The sequence below is a fragment of the Temnothorax americanus genome, unplaced genomic scaffold, assembly GCF_048541705.1.
Source record: "Temnothorax americanus isolate GAGA-0224 unplaced genomic scaffold, ASM4854170v1 Scaffold90, whole genome shotgun sequence".
In the NCBI taxonomy this organism is placed as follows: domain Eukaryota; kingdom Metazoa; phylum Arthropoda; class Insecta; order Hymenoptera; family Formicidae; genus Temnothorax; species Temnothorax americanus.
The window spans coordinates 115,001-137,372 of NW_027509813.1; the positions used below are offsets into that span (position 1 = coordinate 115,001).

At 36.3% G+C, this 22,372-nt stretch overlaps 3 protein-coding genes across 9 annotated transcripts in view; 2 read left to right on the plus strand and 1 right to left on the minus strand.

Annotated features, from left to right (window-relative positions):
* Positions 1 to 4,252, plus strand: part of LOC143908280 (uncharacterized) — a 4,414-nt gene extending 162 nt beyond the window's left edge. Inside the window, exons 1-9 of one of the 4 annotated variants that reach the window (XM_077425799.1) lie at positions 1 to 875; positions 1,065 to 1,278; positions 1,367 to 1,514; positions 1,601 to 1,712; positions 1,908 to 1,961; positions 2,093 to 2,254; positions 2,495 to 2,616; positions 2,837 to 3,023; positions 4,084 to 4,252. The exon at positions 1 to 875 is cut by the window's left edge and continues 127 nt beyond it. In XM_077425799.1, coding sequence (XP_077281925.1) covers positions 779 to 875; positions 1,065 to 1,278; positions 1,367 to 1,514; positions 1,601 to 1,712; positions 1,908 to 1,961; positions 2,093 to 2,254; positions 2,495 to 2,616; positions 2,837 to 3,019 — 1,092 coding nt within the window. In that variant the 5' untranslated portion in view covers positions 1 to 778 and the 3' untranslated portion in view covers positions 3,020 to 3,023; positions 4,084 to 4,252. Of the gene's footprint in view, positions 876 to 1,064; positions 1,279 to 1,366; positions 1,515 to 1,600; positions 1,713 to 1,907; positions 1,962 to 2,092; positions 2,255 to 2,494; positions 2,617 to 2,836 lie in introns of all 4 variants that reach the window. The other 3 variants (XM_077425800.1, XM_077425801.1, XM_077425797.1) reach the window with 3 other exon arrangements.
* On the minus strand, positions 3,968 to 11,023 carry LOC143908278 (ATP-dependent RNA helicase TDRD9-like). 4 transcript variants are annotated; one of them, XM_077425794.1, is made up of 9 exons: positions 10,797 to 11,023; positions 9,802 to 10,026; positions 9,423 to 9,717; positions 8,863 to 9,320; positions 8,142 to 8,487; positions 7,855 to 8,021; positions 6,168 to 7,775; positions 5,698 to 6,044; positions 3,968 to 5,279 (listed from the first exon to the last, which is right to left on the minus strand). In XM_077425794.1, exons 2-9 carry the CDS (start codon positions 10,006 to 10,008, stop codon positions 5,096 to 5,098), a joined length of 3,612 nt encoding a protein of 1,203 aa, XP_077281920.1. In that variant the 5' UTR covers positions 10,009 to 10,026; positions 10,797 to 11,023; the 3' UTR covers positions 3,968 to 5,095. The 4 variants fall into 4 exon arrangements, with proteins under 4 accessions (XP_077281920.1, XP_077281919.1, XP_077281921.1 ...); XM_077425793.1 differs by having other exon boundaries at positions 10,734 to 11,023; XM_077425795.1 differs by lacking the exon at positions 10,797 to 11,023 and adding an exon at positions 10,469 to 10,644.
* Positions 11,024 to 16,447: 5,424 nt separating this feature from the next.
* On the plus strand, positions 16,448 to 22,107 carry Glob1 (globin 1). Its single transcript, XM_077425803.1, has 4 exons — positions 16,448 to 16,627; positions 17,908 to 18,099; positions 21,018 to 21,243; positions 21,637 to 22,107. Exons 2-4 carry the CDS (start codon positions 17,945 to 17,947, stop codon positions 21,766 to 21,768), a joined length of 513 nt encoding a protein of 170 aa, XP_077281929.1. The 5' UTR covers positions 16,448 to 16,627; positions 17,908 to 17,944; the 3' UTR covers positions 21,769 to 22,107.
* The last annotated feature ends 265 nt before the right edge of the window (positions 22,108 to 22,372 follow it).

The following is a 22,372-nucleotide window of genomic DNA, read 5'->3' on the forward strand; positions in this document are numbered from 1 at the left end:
CATATTACGTATACAACTGTTTATATCAGAAAATAAGGTTATGAGGTGACAGCATTTAAAAATTTTTTTTCAATTATTACTAATTATTTGACAATACCACCTTTCATTAGTACCTCTTCTTTACTCCTGTAAAAGGATTTTACGATCTGTAAAGCCGTTTCAAAATGAGAGCGTTGAAATGTAATTGTCGGTAATTTGGACGGCTTTAGCATCCCCTTAATATTTCGCTTCGCGGGGAAGAGCGGGGCTTTTTTCTGCCAGATTCGTTCGTTTTGTGCAAAAACGCGTCGATTGAACCTAAATTCAGCGAAATCGGTGAGGAGAGAGCTCTCCTTCAGATTTACCGTGCTTTGGCCCTAATAACGCACCTACGGCATTACCGAGTTCAAGACACCGCGGACATACACGTACAATTATACATACACACATACACACACATTCTTGAGTTTAAAGTCTTACGAGTTTGCGAGTTTGCGAGTCTACGAACGAATTGAATAATGGCCGTTGCAAACCGAGAAGGAAATCGCTTGTGCCAATAACCAGAAGAAGAAGAAGAAGAAGCACAATTTATCTGTGTGTTTATGTTTTGTGTTTCTTTTGTATGTGTCGTCATAACCTTGGAGTGGAGAATCCGTCTGTCAGAAGGATGTAACTCCAAAGCTATTCCAGTATTTTCAGCATTCCAGCCGCTAATGCGACTGGCTTGGGAAACCTGACTTATTGGTAATTCAGTAAATACATAACGCCGGGTAGCGAGGAATTGTCAGGTGGCAGAAAGATGCCGGCGATATTAGTCGGACCACCGCAACGCAATGAACAAATGTGGCAGGCGCTAAAGACTCACATTATGAGAGAACGACAACGAAAGAAACAAGGTGCTTAACGTGGAAACCTGTCTCTCTCTGTTACAATTGAGATATTACTTATATCATGAAAGTTATATTAACTTATCTTTTGTCTTAATCTTTCTAAACTACTTATGTATTTTAGATGGAGTTTCTTCTAAGAGAAACTTTGTACAGATTATCCAAGCGTCTTGGTAACATCTTACATTTGTATTTTAGAACAAGAGGCTGACGCCGAGGAAGAACGCTTACGCAAGGAGAGAGAGCGTCAGCAGAAGCAAGATGTTATGACGCTAGGCGAGACGCGAGAACAAATCTCAAACTTGGACAATGAACTGTCTCAATTGAAAGCGGAGAAGCATCAGTTGTTCCTGCAATTGAAGAAGGTTCTAAACGAGGACGACAGAAGGCGACAACTCATAAAAGAAACCAGGTTCCCATCGTAATTGCAATGTTTGAAGGAATTTAGGAATTAATAATGTATGCTGTATATATTTATACGATAAAATCTTGTTTTCTAGCGTTTGCTCGGAAGTTTCAACGACAGTGGGAGGATATCCCGCAACAGGTCCCAGAGTGGTACACCCACAGTTGTTTCTACCATTACCACGTAGCAACAGTCCTCTCTACAAGGTTGCTGTCGGCACACCGACACATCTGTTACAGGGTGTAAGTGAAACTTTTTCGTCAATGTATGAACTTCATACATATTATTTTCAGAGTAAATTTTGCATTTTAATTTTTCTTGTCTTCAGGGAACTTTGAAGAGGACCCACACTCCATCACCGCCACCTACTGCATCTCCATATCACTCGTATGGTTACAAACCACCACCGTCTATCCCAAGTTATAATCCACCTCCTCCTAGTAAGTATAAGTTATCTAACTTACCAGATAAATAACTCACACACATTCATTTACATTTACTGGCAATAATCACCAAAATCTTCAAAAAAGAGAATTTCAAATACGATTAGTTTTTAAATGATAACGATATAATTTCCACACAATTTAATCGTGGAGATGACATCGAATACTGATGCTTTGTATTTGTACTTGTAGAATCTGAGGAAGCTGCCAGAAGATCCGGTGATGCTCGAGCAGTTCTTTGGAATAGTGAGTGAATAATTCTTTTTTCCTTTTGCGTCTCTCTTTTGTTTTTTTTTTTAGTAAAAAACATGAGTGTTTTCCATTGTTTTCATGTTATTTGATCATTCATCTTAATTATTTTCCTTCTTGTTCGACAGAGAATAATCAGTACTCCGCATCGAATTTTTATTCGGCGCCTTCAGGCCAGAGTGTTTATAGTTACTCCGCACCTGTGTCACAACCATCTCGAGAGTCCTCAGAATCAGCTAAACCCGTTTATCTTTCGGGCGGTAGAGCCCCATTAGCCACACATCAGACTGGTAATGCAATTTATCTTGTCACGACGTTAGTTCTAGTTTTGCGTTACCTCAGAAGTAAATGATTGAATTCGAGAAAGAGATAAAGAAAAGAAAAAGAAAAATTTTGCTACAAATAAAAAGAATATTAGACTTGAGGCTAAGATAATTTTTAAACGAAAACGAAAAATACGGTAATGGTTCTATTCAGAATAAGGTTTTATAAAACTCCATTTTTTATTTAAAAAAAAATTATACTTGTAGCATACGTAACTAACTTACACTCGATGGAGCACAAGAGTTACGGCGACGACAAGTTCTACTTGCGACCGACAAATCACGTTACTGTCCATGGTGGAGCTATCCCGATTCAACAACCACCTCAGGTTATGCTCAAACTATTATCTTTCGTATCTTTTTTTTTAACCGTGTTTTAGAAAGCACGCAAAAGAGTTGCTGACAAAATGGGACAGAATAAATTTGGTCCAATTTGGCAACGATTATTTTGTCTAAAACTATTACATCCTGTGTAATATCCAATGCAGTAATCTATACAAAAATACCATACGCTTGCATGTATCTAAACTTCTATTTTTATCTGTCAAGGGTGCGAAAACAGGTGGAATTACTTCGGGCTATCCTGTACGAGCACCTCAACCACCACCTAGCTCATATCCACCACCACCGCCACCATCTCCTGGTACGTATGTGAGCGGTTCAGCTGCCAATGTACCTGGTAGGCTATTGTACACGCAACCTGGAGCTCGCTACCTTCAACGAGAAATATAGGATTGTATGTTTTAATGAAAGATTTTAATTTTTAACTTTTTCTCGTTCTCTCTCGTGCAGGGTATAAAATATTGAAATCTAATGAATTCAGTCTCTGCGTTCGATGAACCATTGACGAGGAATGATGATTAGTCGATATTTATTTGAAACACGAAGATTAATTTGTTTAAGGTGGTCCTTTTGCGGACCCAGTTAAGCTGCGGTCCACTTGACGCTACAAATGCTTCGAAGCATTCCTTTTCTCTTTTCTTTCAATAAAGAAAGAAGGAGAAGAAGAACGCTCCAAAACATTTGTAGCGTCAAGTGGACCGCAGCCTTAGTCTAGTAACGGTCCGTCATGAGGTAATTGAAAACAAACATAGTGACAAACATTACACAACATCCCAATAATTATAATAATATAACATGATTTTACACGCACGATTTAATCGTATTTAATTATTTACTAATTAAAAAAATATCACAATAGTAGTGCGGTTGGACTCGATTTAGGTTAGGTCAGGCATGATAGTACGAGTAAAGCAATATGCGATTGGATCCATTACTTATTTAACCTCATATATCAGAGCAAAACATTCGGCAAGCCCTTATTTTCAAGGTATGTACGAAATCCGGAAACTTCAGGGAATATTTTATAAGGGTTTACAGGGAATAACCTCGGCCGTGGCGATTTGCATCATTCTATCTTTCTCGTTCATTAGATGTAAACAAGGATAGAATGACAATGGCACGCTCCGCGAACGCACATTTTGACTTATTTCTTGTAAAGTGTCGGTAACCTCACTTGATTTTTTGTACACATGTCCCTTATTACTATATATTTAACATATATCAAATTTAGGTACTCATCTAATACTTGTTCTCACGAAAGGACCACCTTAAATAATATAAAGAATCATATGAAGTCAAATTAAGAAGAAAAATGCATTTTTTTTTATTCTCTTAATCAATTTTTATTCCATGTTTAAACCCTGGCTGGAATATTTTTTGCAATAAATATTTTACATAAATACTTAAAAAGGATGGTTATTTGAATCAAAAGTTAATTCGATTATCGATTTCAGTATGTGGATTTACTGTTCTCAGTTGGAAAAAATATACAAAATTCACACAGACATATTATTATTTCTACCAAGATCCAGCCCGATCGAAGATGGCATCTTTTCTAATTAATTGTAAAATTTTTATTTTCTTATGTGCTATTTTCAATAAATATATATGTATGTGTCAATATTTTACTAGTTTCATTTTAAAAAATTTTATATTACATAAAATTGACAATCAACTCGAAGTTGAAAGAAAGTCGCGTTTAAGATTTTCAATTTGTAAACGAGCACTTATTTTTAAAATTAGCTTTGAGATGTCGTTTCGTGAAAACTTATCGCAATTTGCATTATAATTGACAAAGTTTTCTTGTGTTTTTCTGTTGTGTCATTATACAATAAGTTCCATTAAGCGTCAAATGCAAATGTATAGATAGAATATGTATATAGTTCAATTTGTATACCCCGCACGAATCATAGCAATTTAAAGTGTAATTCCAATTATACAATTTATAAATTATAATTTCATGTATTTAACAAAAAAAAATGTAATACAAATGTATGATATATCGTATATGTATATTGTATATGTATAATACATCTATGAAAAACTTGTTATATGCTCAAAAAATTTAGCTTCAGTTATTAAATCGGTAAATTAATTTGAAAATATTATTGTAAAAAAAGATATGTTCTCAATTGTGAGATAAGAATGAAAAGAAAAAGATATTATGAGAAAAAACAATTTCTTCATATATCTTATATTCACAATAAGAGTTCATAGATCTATTACAAATTGTACTTATTACTTATCACAAAATAAACTTCGCTTTTGTATCGTCGACATAAGTAAAAAAAAAACGATATCACAAATAACATTGTACTTATATCACAAAATAAACTTAGCTTTGGTACTGTTCACATAAGTAAAAATATACGATATCGCAATCAAAAAATTTTTCACAAAAACTAAAGTCGCAAAATAAAAAAAGATAATTAAATGCGAATTTTTGATTTATTCATTATATATATATTATAGCCTGAGTGTTTCCATAAATTTATGTAGATTCTCTCCAAATTCAGCAGTCGTATCTATCATTCGTTGTTTCGCTGTATGTTGTTCCGAGCACAAATGTGCACGAAGATTGATGATACCATTTACCTCCATTAGACACAATTTGCAGTAAACAGGTGCTATGGTCGCCTCACGCGGGTCTCTGCGCGCAGAGAATATAAAATATTATTATCATATTTATATCAATATAAAGAACAATATTTTGTTTATATATTTGGAATGATCCGAATTCAATGGAATATATTAAAATTGATTATTAAATGTTTCGAAGTTTGTACGAAAGAATTTTTGAATGCATTTTATCGCATGCATTGTTAGTAACAAGACATTGTATTTGATTCTAAGGCTGCATTCCGATATTCACTGCAAATACTGAAAATCTATAGTTTACGTTACGTACACTATAGATTTACAGTACTGGCAGTGAATATCGGAACACAGCCTAGAGCGTTTTCTAATAAGTACATAACATAAGGAAAACGTTTTATTTTTAAAAATATGATTTTATAATTTTGCTGATTTGCTAGATGATTAAAGTAAGGCTGTAATGATGTACTTACTGATGAGCTAAAGCCTCTAATTCCAACAAATGCTTGATTATTTCTTCGAGTCTTTCGTTCTTCTCATTCAATTCCAACGCTTTGTGTAAACCGTATACATTACTTTTTCTCGAAGTTTCCCGAGCAGGCACGAGAAATAGAGTCTCGTCGTATCGGTTCCACTTGTTAAAATTACTGACTGGAACTGGTTCTATCTTCTTACGAGTCTTGTATATCACATCTTTGAACGCATTTTTAATTTGATTCTGACAATTTATAGTCATCTCATGATGAGCCTCGTCGTCTACAATTTCAGATCTATTATTGAAGTGCATCGCAACATTCATCCAATGGCGAAGCTTGTTAATCTGCCAACAGAAGGTTTACAATTCATGTTAAGTAATTTATTTTATATTGCAAACAAAAGGAAATTCCAGATTGAATATATCTGAGTGTGTCATAAATGTAAAAATTTTGAATATTAGACGCACCATTCGCAAATCGTTCATCGTGATCTCGACGTCAAATATAATTTCCAGATCGTGGTCCGGAAACAAGCTCTTCTCCGTAATGCGATTGTATCCCAATCCACACAGAGCACCTGTGTAATAAGTGCCCATCGGACTACGTCGCAGTTCCATGTACGGTGTAAAAATTAAAGTGACGAGCGACACGAGACCGGGCGTAGTGGGCAAGAGGGTTGTGTTTCGTAGAATCAGGTGCGACATGTTCTTGGAGTCTCGTGAGATATTTTGCGCCACCAGGAAAAGTCCTTTCGGACTATCCGGGCAGGTGTCGAGTAGAACGGAGTTTACCGATGTGGATTCCAGAGATATCACTTTTGCCATTCCTTTTGTCACCATATGGGTCAGGTGAACTTCTATCGGCGAGAAGGGACCTTGCAATTTTACCTTAGATCGATATTCGGAATCTTCCGGTAAATCTGGATATGGCTTTTTGTCGTACATGTATCGTCTGCACGGCGGTTCCTCCGGATTGGAAGGTTGAAACAGAAAGCTTCCGTATTCCTTCGTGAGCACAAGTTCCTCGGCTCGGTGACGAGCATCCGTCTCGCTTAATAACTTTACCTCGATCTGGTTCCGACAATGCCTCATCTTGACACAATCTCGAACGAAAGTGTAATCGTTCGGTGCGCGATTCTTCGGCTCATGTTCGATATAAACGCGTTTCGACCCGTCAAAGGACACAGTTATGTTCTCCTGATTTTTGAGCCCCATATGCTGTCCAAAGATCTCCTGAAATCTCTTAGAGTACAGTGACCCGGGGTGTTCCAACGGCCAGCCGTGTAAGACAACCGTATTCGTCGGATCGCGGTAATCCAATGTCCTCTCTATATCCCGCTTGCGATCATTTATGTTATGTGGGAATTTGGTAAAATAATTAGGATAAAATGCACCGGCGATTATAAATTTAAGTACAAAAGTATGATCGATACAAAGGCTCTCCCAACTATTTTTCTCGGAACCCATCGTTTCTGTTATGCCGAAATTGCGCAGTTTTTGTGTTATTTCGTGTATAAAGGCGTCGATCTCGCGTAGCGATCTCACGCGAAGGCTCTTCCGTCGTGCCCATTCTCTTTCCTGGTTAGGACTGTTTATACGGCCACTTGCCTTATCGTTTCGCCACACTTTAAAGGCGTTCAAGTATGCTATGCTATCGCTTTCGGAATTAGCGGCCCAATGCAGTTTCTCGTGATAGGTCGACTCCAATTCAAAAAATCCGATATTGAACATATCCTTAACAGCCATGCTAGCCGCGAGAATAATCGTGTCTGACAGAACACCGAAAAGATGGCCCAGGACAATCAACTTCGTCACGCGTACGTCTAACGGGAGACTGGCCATTACACGACCCAAGGGCGTCAAGTCCCCATCAAATTCTTGCATGCCCCTATTAAGTAATGCGCCAACTTCCTTCAATAGTAATATAGTCTCCTGTATATTGCTGAGATTAGGTGGATCCAGAGAAAGAGCAAGGAGAGCTTTCGGCTCGCCCATTTCCAGCACTTTCGTCTTAAGAATTACATTTGCGAGCGGAGCCCTGAGCATCTCCGGAAGAGATTCTTCCTGCAGCACATTCTGCAATTTAAGATAATGTGATTTACAGGTTCTGCGAAAGATCAAGGTCAATTGATTTCGGTGTAAAATCTATATTCACCTCGTAAAATGCTCTTGGCACCATTCTGTATACCCTACCATCCATCACGCGGCCTGTACGCCCGGCACGTTGTTGACAATTTGATTTGCTTGCCCAACAAAGTTGCAAGCATTGATAATTAGTTCCAGGCTCAGTGACAAGAAGTTTTGTCAAGCAAAAATCAATCACTAAAAAAAAGTGAGAATTATATACCTGTAGGTATACATATACATATAGTTCAATCAATTCATAGATATAATTAGTCCGACGGACAAATATTATTCAGTCTCGATTGACCGACAACATACCGTATTTAACATTGGGCACAGTAATGCTGCTTTCAGCAATGTTCGTCGATAGTATGATACGTCGGAAATTTTTGGGTGGCTTCTTAAATATATTTTCTTGCTCTTCGGTCGAGATTAACGAATGTAAAATAATTATATCCCAATTTGCATCTTCGTGTTTTGATGACAGAAATACAGTACGTAACTCTTCAATTTCGCCAAATCCCGGTAAAAACACTAGCACAGTGGCCTTTTCGTATTCATCACTATCGTTCTTTTTGTCAATACTGTCGAAAACACGTATAATACGTGCGGCAAACTCCGCCATCCCAATCGTGAATTTTGGTTCCTCGTCTACTTCAGGGATCTGTTGGAAAACACAAATGTATTTTTCATGATTGCTTCTCTATTAATCGCAGAAATGGAAAAAGAAAGAAAAAGAACTGATTTATTATCCATATTCTTATTGCGTGTTATGTATATATATACAAAAGACATTTTAAATCCATTTTTAAAATATTAGTAAAAATTTATTTTTATGTTGATGTTAATGTTTGGAAATAATTGCAATGACAACCTCTAATTTAAGAATAAAGAATCCTGTTGACACTTTCTACTAACACTAAAAATTAGCAATATTTTCTTTTTCCTCCATCTCTGAAGCAGATAACGATTGTGTCTGGTTTTTAGAAATGATCACTCTTCAATCGTGTTTTAGTCGTGTAAGAAAATGTATACTTACGTTACCCAAATTCTCCATCTCGTCTATGTAATATATAGAAATATCGTAAGGGCTGCCTTTGGGTATATCGATGATCGGCGCGGGTAGAAGTTGATTTTCTACAGGCGTTGAGAAATACGCAGAAAATTTGTCCACGTCGATTGTCGCGGACATCAGTATAACTTTGACCATCGTAGAATTTGTACGTAATAACTTTCTCACTACGAGCAGAAGAAAATCCATGTCTTCGTCGCGTTCGTGCACCTCGTCCAATATGACATGAGTGTAGTCCATCATGTGCTTCTTATTCGTGAGCCTGTTTAAGAGCACGCCAGTCGTGCAATACGTTATGCGAGTGTCGCGGCTTACATTCTTGATCAAGCCCATTTCATATCCCACAAGTGTACCAACGGGCCACTCTCTCTCATCGCTGACCCGTTTCGCGATGCTCAGAGCGGCAATGCGTCTCGGCGACGTTACTGCAAGATACAAACATTCTTGTATCACATAAAATGCCAATAAAATTAAAGTAATATTTTGCTGGATGCTTCGGAGAATGCACTCTAAATCCGATGAGATACCTATGATGTTACAGTGTTGCTTCTTTTCAAACTCGGCGTCAAGAATAAGTTGTGGCACTTGTGTTGTTTTCCCACAGCCTGTAGAACCGCGAATGATAACAACAGAATTGCTGGCGATCATAGATACAACTTTGTGTCTCACAGAGAGAATAGGTAAATTAGTGTTGGGCCGATAGGCAAAGTTGTACGATCGATAAAGCTGAACAGTATTTTGCTTGAGAATTGCTGTGTCTCCAGACACCTCCGAAACATTGTCCATATAATCATTATTGTTAAGAAACATACTACTTTTCAACTGCAAGGAACGGCAGGAAAGATATAAATAAGACGAACAAGATACAGACTGCAATATCATATCACATATCTTAATGCTAATCACCTTAATGTATTCTTCCTCATCTTTTTGTACATATTCCTTTACGTAGTTTGTTTCTGATTCCCTGGTTTTTTTGCCAGCATGAGGACTTAGTTCTTCATCAAATCTGTATTCTTTCACCTTCCGAATAGTAGGAGCTGGCATATTTATGCTGAAGGACTCAGGTGATTTGTACATGTTTAGAATACGGTTCACCAAACTGTCATCCATTGTTGCAATCTATTGGACCTGTTTAATATTGTATACCATTGAAAACTCATGCTAAACCATAAAGCATTTATACAAGCTTATAAATTCTTATCAATTATATTGTACACTTTTAAAAACTTTTGTAAAGTCTACGATATAATTGTTAATACTCAAACGAAATTTATTACAAAGTGCCAATTTTATCATTGTTTTAATTCTCATGGTGGTAAGACCAGAATAATTTTTTTTCTTTAGTGCTTCCAACTCCAAGAAGTTACGTGGCATATTCACATCTTGACTTAAACTCAAATTTGCTTCTTTAATCATTATATTATGCAGAGTAATTTTTGAAACAAATATAGGTTCACTATTTTTCTTAAATAAGAAAAGGCAAGTTCTCTGCATCTGTTGAGATCTTAACCTTATCTTTTATAAGGTTGATCTACAATGTGCTCTTTGCTTTCTGTTTTTTGCTCTTAACCTCTTTGCGACTATCTCGTATTTTGCAATTCCGTCGCGTAACGTGATGTTTTTTGTCTCTTCTGAAGTTCGTTAATTTTTATCTTAGGCGACAGAGAACAAAAAACATCGCGTTACGCGACGCAATTGCGAAATACGGGATAGTCGCAAACAAGTTAAAAGCAAAAAACAGAAAGCAAAGAGCACATTGTAGATCAGGCTAAAATAAGATTACAGTTCTTTGTTCTTCACAGTATTTATATGAAAATAGATGAGAAGTTAGAAACCTCGAAATATATAGGTTGACTATAACACAGAATATGGATCACAGACAAATCACGATAAATTACAATTATAAAGGACAAATGGTAGTGCATATGTTTTCTCCTCGTTCTTGTTCTCTTCAATGTTTTCGTCTTTCTCGGTCTTCGATTGGAAATTGGAATCTGATAAAAATGTGTGTTATGTATGCACACATAAATACGAAGAATTCAACAAGCTAAACTCAGAGCGCAGCGGCGGTCAAGGCCTGGACACACGAATCGACGGTCGACCACGATCGACGGAAGACGTAAGACGTAAATCGTAAGGAAATCCACTAATCAGAGTTGATCAGGGCTGCGTTCCAAAATTCACTCTAGTTAACTAAAATGCTACAGTGTACGTGACGTAAACTATAGATTTTAGTTACCCAGAGTGAATTTTGGAACGCAACCTAGAGTCGACTATTCCCCTCTTCTTCCCTCTTAAACAGCCTTGTTTTGAAGGCCTTCAAGAAGCAGATACCCACAGACATGGTGTAGGCTGAGTTTTCACTGAGCGCGTCACGCGTCGCGTCGTCCGAGTTGAACCAATCAAAACATCCCATTTCGATCTCGGCACAAGAATATAATGAAATGGGATGTTTTGATTGGTTAAAGCCCCTTGCACAATGCCAGGCAACAGGCAATAGGAACAGGGAATAGAAATAAGAAATCATGTATAAATGCAGAATAAACAGTGACACAGGCAATAGACACAGAGTTTCCGTCACGTTGGAAATTTTGTGCCTCTTGCCTGTTGCCAACCAATCATAGCATTCGAACTTTTTAGGTTATAATTAACGATTTTTGGTTATTTCCTGTTCCTATTGCCTGTTGTCTGGCATTGTGCAAGGAGCTTAACTTGTGACGACGCGACGCGTGACGCGCTCAGTGGAAACTCAGCCTAATGCTGCGTTCCCACTATTCGCGTCGCGCGTCGCGTCACGACGCGACGCCGCGTCAAGAGTTATCCAATCAAAACGATCGAAATGACGTCATAAAATAAAACATTTTGATTGGATAACTCATGACGCGGCGTCGTGACGCGCGCGCGACGCGTATAGTGGGAACGCAGCATACTTAGTAGACAGGTGAAGCATTCCCGATGCTGCGCACTCGTTCAGTTTTTGAACCAATCAGCGCGCGACGTTTTTTGCGAGAAAAGCAATATGGCTGCTTCCATCAATTCGTAATCCGTTACGTCCGTTAAGGCCTTCACACACGAATCGACGGAAGACGTAAGACGTAAATTGTAAGGAAATCCACCAATCAGAGTCGACTATTCCCATTTTTAAGAGGGAAGAAGAGGGGAATAGTCGACTCTGATTAGTGGATTTCCTTACGATTTACGTCTTACATCTTCCGTCGATTCGTGTGTCCAGGAACTTATCCGTCGCGTGCGTCTGTTGTGCGGGAAATATTGTGTGTTCAACTTTTGCGACTTTAATACAACATACGCAGTAAGTAGTAAATATAATTAATGTTGAGAGGCATTTATATTGATTGATATTTGCTAAATAACCCAAATAGCAAAAAAATTTTTTCAACGTTTTTAAAAACATTTTTAGTAATAAAAAAAAAATATTTAAAAAACGTTTAAATTAATGGAGAACAGATCCTTTTTTTCTTATTAAAAAAGTATTTATTTTATTAATTTTTTCATTATTCACTGGCGATTTAAATTCTTATTTTTGTTGTATTTTAACATTGTAAAAAAAACGTTTTTTTAACATTAAAAAAAATGTGTTTTTAATATTAAATAAAAACGTTTGTTAACATTAAATAAATGTTTTATTAATACAAATTAATAAACAGCTATACGAGTCAGGCGCTGCGTAAGTAACAAAATTAATAGTTACGGAAGTAACGAATTTTACAATATATATAATATACATATACATCTATTAATTCCAACTTGATAAACTGCGCGCCGATTATTGTAGGACTTGAAACACAGCTATCGTTGGAACATTAATAGCCTTCCCTCCCCGGAATTAAATTGACGCGAATTAATTATTTTAAAAAATTAAAGAATTTATTGCGAAAAATATTACCTCAGACGCCCTTCACGGAATGAGGGAGGTTCCAGGTTCGAATCCTGGCTGAGGTAATATTTTTCGCAATAAATTCTTTACAGTTTTTTAAAATAATTAATTCGCGCCGATTTAATTCCGGGAAGGGGGAGGGCAAGGGATTAATGTTCCAACGATAGCTGTGTTTCAAGTCCTACAAATAATCAGCGCGCAGTTTATCAAGTTGGAATAGATGTATATGTATACATATATTCTCCTAAAATTCGATTGTGATTGGTCAATTATTCTTACGACTCACGACTTTATGACTCGCATTGTAGACCTAGCATAATGGTTTTCAATGTTTGGAAAATAATGATTTCGGTAAATATGAAGGAAATAAATGGCTTTCTCACCGATTTAGCTAAAACTTTAACAATATTTGTATATTTTAGTGTGTTAAATCCGAATATGAAAGTTAAAATCGTCGCTTCAAGTGCAACAAAAGTTATAAAGTGGTAAAAATGACAGTTTTCGGATTAAAAAATCTGCTATATCGGCAGACTGCAGATATATGTATACTTGAGCATCAGAGCGCTAGTATGCGACGCAGTGACGTAAAGTGCGCGAAATGTACCTAAAATATATTATACTATTATAATAAAAATCTATTTGGAATCTATTAGCTTGGATCATATTTCGCAGGGCGAAATAAGATTCAAGCTAATACGATTTCAAATAGATTTTCAGGTAATTATTCAGAATAAAGTGTCGAATCTTTTCCGAATTTTGATATTTTTTTGCGGCTTTTTTGATAAAAATCTTTATTGTTTCCGACAGTGATAAACAATCGGGGGAGTCCGAAAAATATGTGTACTTTCAAGTAGAGGAAAATTGAAGATTACATATAGGTATTTTTCAAACTCCCCCGATTGATTATCACTGTCGGAAACAACAGATTTTTACCAAGAGTCGCAAAAAAATATCAAAATTCTGAATAATTACCAGTTTTTATTTATAATAGTATAGTTACTATTTAAATTTCATGCATTTTTACGTCACACTGTCCAGCAAACATACTATACATAACATACATAACATACTATACATGAATCTTGATTTTCAGATGAAATTATAATTTCCCAAACATTGAAAAAATTACAGTCATGTTTCCCAAATAATTTATTTTAGTATTAATTTATTTAAAAATTATACATCATTGCTGGTGCCTTATAGACCTCTTTAGAAAATGCTTAATTATGTATGCTCAGAACTATATATGAAAATTATTTTATATAAACCGCGGAACTCTGAGATTTTAACTTATAATGTCTCAACTTTTGTTATGCTTATTTAAGTACATTGTAATTTAGGTCTTTATTGACTTAAAATTAAATTTTATTGCTTTTATATAGCGGAACTTTTTATAGAACTTTTGCAGAACTATAGCTCTCGCAAAATCTGACAAGATATGACGACGGACTCGTGCAGGACAAAGTGAGAAGCTGCGTGAAAATCTGGCGTCTCTGCAGTTTGTTCGGACTCATTTTTTTCTGCTTTAATGGACAGACCTATTTGTTTAATCTATATGAGGATCTCTAGAACTATTGAAAAGGAAGCCAGACCTCAATAATTTATGAGTTTCCGTAAAATGAGACCGGGATTCTGTAGAGTTCCTCTAGTAATAAGTGTTAGGACACTGTCCGCCATTAAGATTCAGGGAAGTGTTAGACTAGATATAGGCTGCGATCCACTTGACGCTAGAAATGTTTTGGAGCGTTCTTCTTCTCCTTCTTTCTTCATTGAAAGAAAAGAGAAGAGGAATGTTTTGAAGCGTTTGTAGCGTCAAATGGACCGCAGCCATAGAGTCAAGCTCAACAGGGTCTTTTTATTTCCCCGCTATTTTTTCCAAGCCCGTTCCCTAATTGGCGGTGGTTTCGCTAGATAGTATAGATAGGGACAGTGTGAATCTAAGAGTCATAGGGCGGTATTCATATAGTCAGATATTATATTTAAGATCTTAATCAAGTTCGGTCAAAAGCAGTCTTAAGACTCCGTTCAGTTAATAAAATGAGCGTATTAGCATAAGACATTATTTAATGCTGGGTGTACAATGCGAGTCGCAAAGTCGTGAGTCGCAAGAATTGACCAATCACAGTCGATTATTCCCCTCAAATTCGACTGTAATTGGTCAATTCTTGCGACTCACGACTTTGCGACTCGCATTGTAGACCCAGCATAAGACGGTCTTGAAATAAGATCCGACTATGAATACCGCCCATAGTTACTCTCGCCGTTTATCCGCGCTTGCTTGAATTTCTTCACGTTGACATTCAGAGCATTGAGCAAAAATCACACTATAACGAACGATCAAAAGAGATAGCTTCTCCACTCTTGTACTTTTTACTGGGATGTTATGTTTTGTCTCACTCCCACTAATTTCTTCCCTGTTAATGGCGGACCAATCAGGAATATAAAATCTAAATGCTCGATTCGAAATTAAGCGCAAAAACGGTGATTAGAATTAATGAATACAGTCGATTGTCGTAATTGGTCTGCCGTTTCGATATTTCGAGAATTACTCTAATGACGCTCTTCGATACGTTTCGAATCCCGGTCAGTCATGGAATACCGCACCGGTCGCGCCGTTATCGAGAAACGATCCGCGTTCGAAGTCATTTCCGTGTTCCTCGCGACCGTTCCCGCCCGAAAGTGAGTGGAGATTCTCGCGCGCGAGGAATGTCTTTGAAAGTGTTTCGTCGTAACGCGATATACCGTGCACGATCAGCGTTATGCGACAATGCCGTGACTTCGGCACCGGCACAGCGATTCACTTCTATACGTGTATTTGGTGGTCATTGAAATCGTCCCCGTACATCCCGAGCTGTCTCCTCGAAGTGCAACGACAATGCAATAAATGCGCGATCAGCACCAGGTATGTGCAAAGATAATTCAGCAATAATTTATATTAATTACAGCGCTTTTCATTCTGAATCTTTTTGAAAGAAAATTTATAATTTATTTTAGAATTAAAGCTATATCTATATATAGCATTAATTTTTAAGTTTTGATGAAAAACAGTTCAAATAAAAGCAGTTGTAGTTACAAGACAATAAGATTTCTTATATTATAATTCTAGATTTGTTTTAATTAGCGAAAGACGCTGCATAATTGCAGAAAAAAAATATTTATAATATACAAAGTATATACATAAGTATATACATAAGTATGTACATAAGTATATTAAACATAATCTATATAAAATATTTAAACACACGTTGTTTAAAATATTTTTATACTATCTCTTAAAGATTCTGAAAAAATATATAAAATTATTATATCCTAAATTAAGTGTATAAAATTATAAATATTACCACACACATCCATACACACATTTATATCTAAATGCAAGTAGAGATGCACTTTTGTATTCCCAAATCAGAAGACGGAATACAAGTTTAATTCGCATCACATATTGTCGCTATTGAATTCAATTTACATATAGTTATCGAAAAGATTCCATGCCGCTCTCGTTATCAGTGCACTTCCTGCTGTTGTTTAATCGAGATTTCTAAAGATAGTCGAGCTTACGGTGTTTGTCTACGGAAACGTCTCGCGTATAACGCAATTCCTTCATCGGGATATCTTCGGAAATGGAGTGGGGATGACTTTAAAATAGTTAGATCGGCCGCAGCATCGAGTAGTCGCCGCTTGACCAGTGTAGCACGCGTGGCACGTGACATATCACACTGAATTACAACGTAATTGATACGATTCTCGATAAGCGAGGCCTCATCGTGTCAGTCCGTATAGTTGCTCTCGCGAAGTGCCTCCGGCCGCCCCGTTTCTTCCTCGGCACCGCAACTGGTATTAGCACAGTTATCTTTCATGCTCTATCTCTTCATTCACGAGCGATTTAGATTGCGACGCCAAAATCGAGAGAAAAAGAAAGGTTGAATTGATATCGCGCGAACGTCACTTTTGATTTTGCATCGAATTCTTGTCGCGCTCCTTATTTCATTTTCTTCGTTAACGGATATTTTGTGGTACAATTGTCATCTTCACGCGCGAATAAATTTTGTTAATTGGTTTAAAAAAAACACACAAGAGTGACCCGCCGTTGCGATAGTCTATTTGTGTCTCGTAGTAACGAGACTTTGAATTTCTGTTCGTTAACGTTAACGTTGATTTCAGCGCGTTTGGCGTGTAGTAATAAAAAGCGTTTATCTTTTTTAACAAGTGCTGCACAAATCTAGGGGGTCAATCATGTATTAATGTGGAACGTGGAAAGTGAAAAGTTTTATATGACTATCTCTTTCTATTTAACATCAATAGAAAGAGAGATAGATTTTCACGTTTCCACCCTAAGGGGAAAAATTCGTGATTGACCCCCAGATTACTGCCGTTCAAAATAATTTACATATTCAGTGCGGCATGTAACATTGGTTTCTTTAAAAAAAGCTAATGATATATCCTGCTTTCGCGTCTTTCTCTATTACTCCGATGTCGTTTCATATTTATATATAACACGTTGACTGCCAAATACGAGTTATTTGGCGATTTGGCTCATTGTCTTATTATCAGACTTATTCATTCAGTCTCGTTACACATTTATTAACATATATGTCTATTAATACAAATATTTATTATTTTTATATATTATATTTTGTGTGAGTTTTGAATAATTTAACGTGCATAATTCAAATTAGCGTATCGAAGATCCTTTTTCTAAATATGGCTTGGCGATCAACGTGTAAACATAATTTAATTTAAACATAATTTAATTACACATAAATAGCAATAGCTTTGAAAAAGTTAATATATTAAAACTATTGTACTTAGACACGCCGTTTCGTTCAAATATTTCGTTTCTCATATCCTCCTTTAATCACTTTTGTATCTTTCATATCTTTCATATCTTTGTATCTTTCATCAGATATCAATCGCACGCGATTAAATTGTCGATCGACCGATCATCGGTTTCGCAAAAAGACATTATAGAATAATAGAGTTCGTTACATTTAACACTAACATCGCAATATGCGAGTCTATTTCTTTAGTTACTCTCATGACGAGAAGTCGAGTCTCCCATTGAAGATCATTTGCGGAATAATCATCTGATCAACGGATGCAATTGTTTTCCATAGATCAGGCTCAATTCCCGCACGGCGGCGAGGCGGAACAATGGCGTTGTTCCGTAATCTGTTCGATTTCGTTCTGAACGACAATAAGTTAGACGAGAAACTCGGCCTGACCGAGAAGCAAAAGAGACTGGTGCAGAACACATGGGCGACCATTCGTAAAGACGAAGTGTCGGTCGGCGTCACCCTCGTACTCGCGTGAGTGAACTGCCGTTTTCTTCATCCGTTCTTCGACGCACTTTCTCTGCTAGATCGATACTCGTAACTTCGACAGGGCGAAGATTGCGGAGGTAATCGCGCCGGTAAACGGTGTAAATAAAAACGTGAGAATAATGATTTTTCTTAATATAAGATCGCGCTGGTCGCGGATTAATAAAACGATATAGCCGCGATACGTGTTAGAAATTCTTCCGACGCGACCAAAGCTTCCTCGATCGCTCGAAGAACTTCCGCATTCTAACAAGCCATTCATTTATTTAATGAATCGCCGATGCGTATCTGGTGCATAATAAAAAAACCATGTCACGCGCTTGGGGCCTCTTCGTCAATACCCTCACGTCTCGTCGAAACCATTCGCGTTTGTTAATGCGTGCTGCGTCGCGATGCGTCGCAAAAGATGCGGCAGAGAACGCGCGCTATGAAAATTTCAACGTCGCGCCGCGCCGTGCCGCGGGCCGCTTTCATTATCACATGTGATACCGATAAATTATTGCGACATCGGATAGTTGTTTACAGCTTAATGTTATATCTCTACTAAGGCGATCGGTGCCGCAAATAGAACTTGCAATTTGTAAGTTCGCGAGAGATGTATTATTACACGTATTTTCACGCGCGGCATGCTTCTTTCGAATAGCTTAATATGCTTAATGACACTCTGCGTCCAACAATCATACTCGGGCATTTAAATTTGCCCGAGCAAATCCGTGATTTCATTACGAGCAAGCTATCTGCGATACTAACTTGAGTCTTTCATTTATTCTTCAAAAAATATAAACAATATCTCTCTTCTTATATATTTTTTCTCATATACAAGGTGTTACCTAAGTAAGTACACAAACTTGAAGGGGATATTCCTTGGCTTATTTTAAGAAGAAAAAGTTCTATAAACATGAGCAGACACGCGAAGCAGTCATGAAGCAGTCACGAAGCAGTTTGGGACACATGTTTATAGGATCTTTTCTTCTTAAAATAAGCCAAAGAATATCCCCTTCAAGTTTGTGTACTTATACTTCGGTAACACCCTGTATATTCTCATATATTTCTATTTCTTTCTTGATATACTTCAATACGTTCTTGTACAGTTTCTGTATTTGAATATAATTATTTAAAAAAGTTAACGCTAGGAAATAATAAATCCCAGCTATCACTGAATAGTCATCGTTTTATGATACTAATTCAATTATTTTTTCTTCATACCTCGGTCGAAAGTACGTACTTTCGTCCCTAATAGCAGGGACGAAAGTTTAACATTTACTCCCTGTAAAAAGTACACGCGCGCTCTCTATAACTTTAAACCTTAACGCCCTTTAACCTTAAAAATAGTCATCAATATTGTTCTGTCAATATGTCATCTGATGAATCCGTAGACGAGGAAAAAGTTATACGAAATTTCGATGCAGAAGCGCGATTGATAATAAATACAGATACGTTGCCAAAGAAGTCTGTTGATCGATACAATCTTGTTTTGTCATCTGATGAATCCGTAGACGAAGAAGAAGTTATACGAAATTTCGATGCAGAAGCGCGATTGATAATAAAATACAGATACGTTGCCAAAGAAGTCTGTTGATCGATACAATCTATTTTTGATAGAATGGAATTAATTTATTTTTACAAAATATGGCAAGACTTGACTCTTCGAATGTATTTGATGCCTGCCCCCACGACCAACAGCACTCGCTTCGCTCGTGCCGCAAATGTCGGGGGCAGGCATCAAAAACATGCTTATTAACATTTAAAGTTAAAAAAAGTAAAATTAATAACGTACTTTCGACCGGCTATGAAAAAAAATCGTATACACTACGCGGGCCAAAAGTTGAAATCTCGGTCCTGCTCGTCATGATGCCCTCGGCTTCGCCTCGGGGCATCATGACGCGCAGGGCCGAAAATTCAACTTTCGGCCCTTGTAGTGTAATATACTATTTTTTCCTCTTTTTCCTCTTCATTATCAAAGTTATACCTAAAATAAAAATCTGTTTATCTGCCTTTTAGATAAAAAACTGTACTGCACTGCACCTTGATCTTCTATAAAATATAATATTAATGTAAATAAGGTCGCATGCAAAATACTTTATTAATGTCATACATTACATTAGATACTCGTAATAATGTAATCAAGTCTGAATTCAAGTTGGGGTGGTTATTAAAATCTTAAGATTTTTTTATATCAAAATGTATAAAAAATAATTAAGTGTTCCTTAAAAGTGATGCATGTTAAAAAATCGGTGTTACAAAACTTTCATGACAGATCATACATCACTTATATAATAATTTATTTAAGTTGTGTGTGTGTGTGTGTGCTCACTCATATTAACTTCTTCTTTTTAACAATGGGGAAACATGTTCTCTGCATTATCACTATTTATCTTTGCAATCAATGCAAGAGATTTCTCCAATGTTTTATATTATTTTATTTAATACGATTTTTACGACACAGATCAGTAGCCCTTAAACGAGTTCATTGCCCTTATAGAAATTTAATACTGTAAGTGATTATTTGGCTAGTAATTAATTACTTATTTTGAGTATTAAAATCATTAAAAACAGTACTTTTAATACTCAAAATAAGTAATTAATGACTAGCCAAATAATCACTTACAGTATTAACCCTTCGCCCGCAAAGGTTTTTTTGGCACCTTTACGCCGCAAACCTGGGTCCTGATGTTTTTTTGGTGTTAAAGAACTGCAATAAAAAATCTGAAAAAATTCATGAAGGTGTTTTAAAGCTTCACTTTGAAATATCAATCATAAAATTATAAACAATTTAATTTTTTCACATAATTTGTATTCAAAAGTTACAACTACATTTGATTTTAGCCCGGACATAAATGACCCAGGTTTGCGGATGAAGGGTTAAATTTCTGTAAGGGCGTTTCACGAGAACATGTTCTTTATAGCTATTTCAAACAATATCCAGAAGCTCAAAAAGAATTTAAGTCGTTTAAGGACGTCCCTCTCGACGAACTGTCGAAAAATAAGAGATTTCAAGCGCACTGTGCCAATATCGTAGCGACGCTTGGCAAATTGATCGAACAAATGCACGATCCGGAATTGATGGAAGCGACCTTGATTAATTTTACCGAGAAACACAAGAACCGCGGACAAACACCGAAGCAGTTTGAGGTAAGTGAATGCTAATCATTTTGTCTTCTACATTCTCTTCTCGATGATGTAACAACGATATGTTTTTACATATAAAATTTTGTCTTTTTATATAACTGACTTTACATACCTTTTTTATTTTAAAATGCTTAAGTATTTCTGAAATATAAAAGTTTTTTTTATATGTATAGATATAAAAAAGATCTTTGAGATCATAAAGCTTGAGACATAAATTAATCTTTGCTTTCTGTATACTAAAATTATTTCACGAAATTATTTTTCCGAACGAGGAACGAGCTGATAGTTATTTATCTTGTATTCTAACATTTCTGTCAGTTTGTCATTAACTCTACCTGTATTTCTAATATATGTTCTTTCCTTAAAATATAATAATTGTAATAAATTATCTTTCAGGAATTGAAACAACTGATGCTAGAGCTTTTCCCTTCCTTATTTGGGAAGCAATATACATCGGATGTGCAGGAGGCCTGGAAGAAAACGTTGGACTTGATCTTTACGAAAATCAATCAAGTTTACGCAGATTGAGAGATGTGCTCGGGCGCGATTCTTGAATTTTATAATTGACGAATCTGTGGCATGTATTGTATATCGCTTTTTGAAGATGATGACGAGTCTGTCGAAAAGTTTAGTCGGCCGTGATATGTTCTTCACAAAATAATATTTACGAAACTTATATAACTAACTTGCGCGGCGAACATTTCGCTGTTCTTTGCAATAAATTATATTGATTGGCGTTCCGAGAAACGAAAAGTGTGATTAACGAAATCAATATGATGCAATATTATGAATATTATGATGAAATTTGTACATATATTATATGTTCATATGACAATAAAGTACATTGCGTTAGATTGGTACAACAAATTATCCAATTTCATCAAATTTTATATTAAATATTTAAAACTAGGACGCCGATGTTCTCTACATATTGAAGAATTTTTTTTCTAAATAGAAAGAAGAGTATTAAATCCCATAACTGCATTTTGACTTCATTTTTGTTGAAGTTTTACCTTCAATTTTATTGGACAAACTTATTTTATTAATCTAATCTAATATATCATTTTTCCAAATATTTCTTTTATACTGCAATCGCTTTAAGAACTTCATTTTTTATCTCACATTGCGCAAT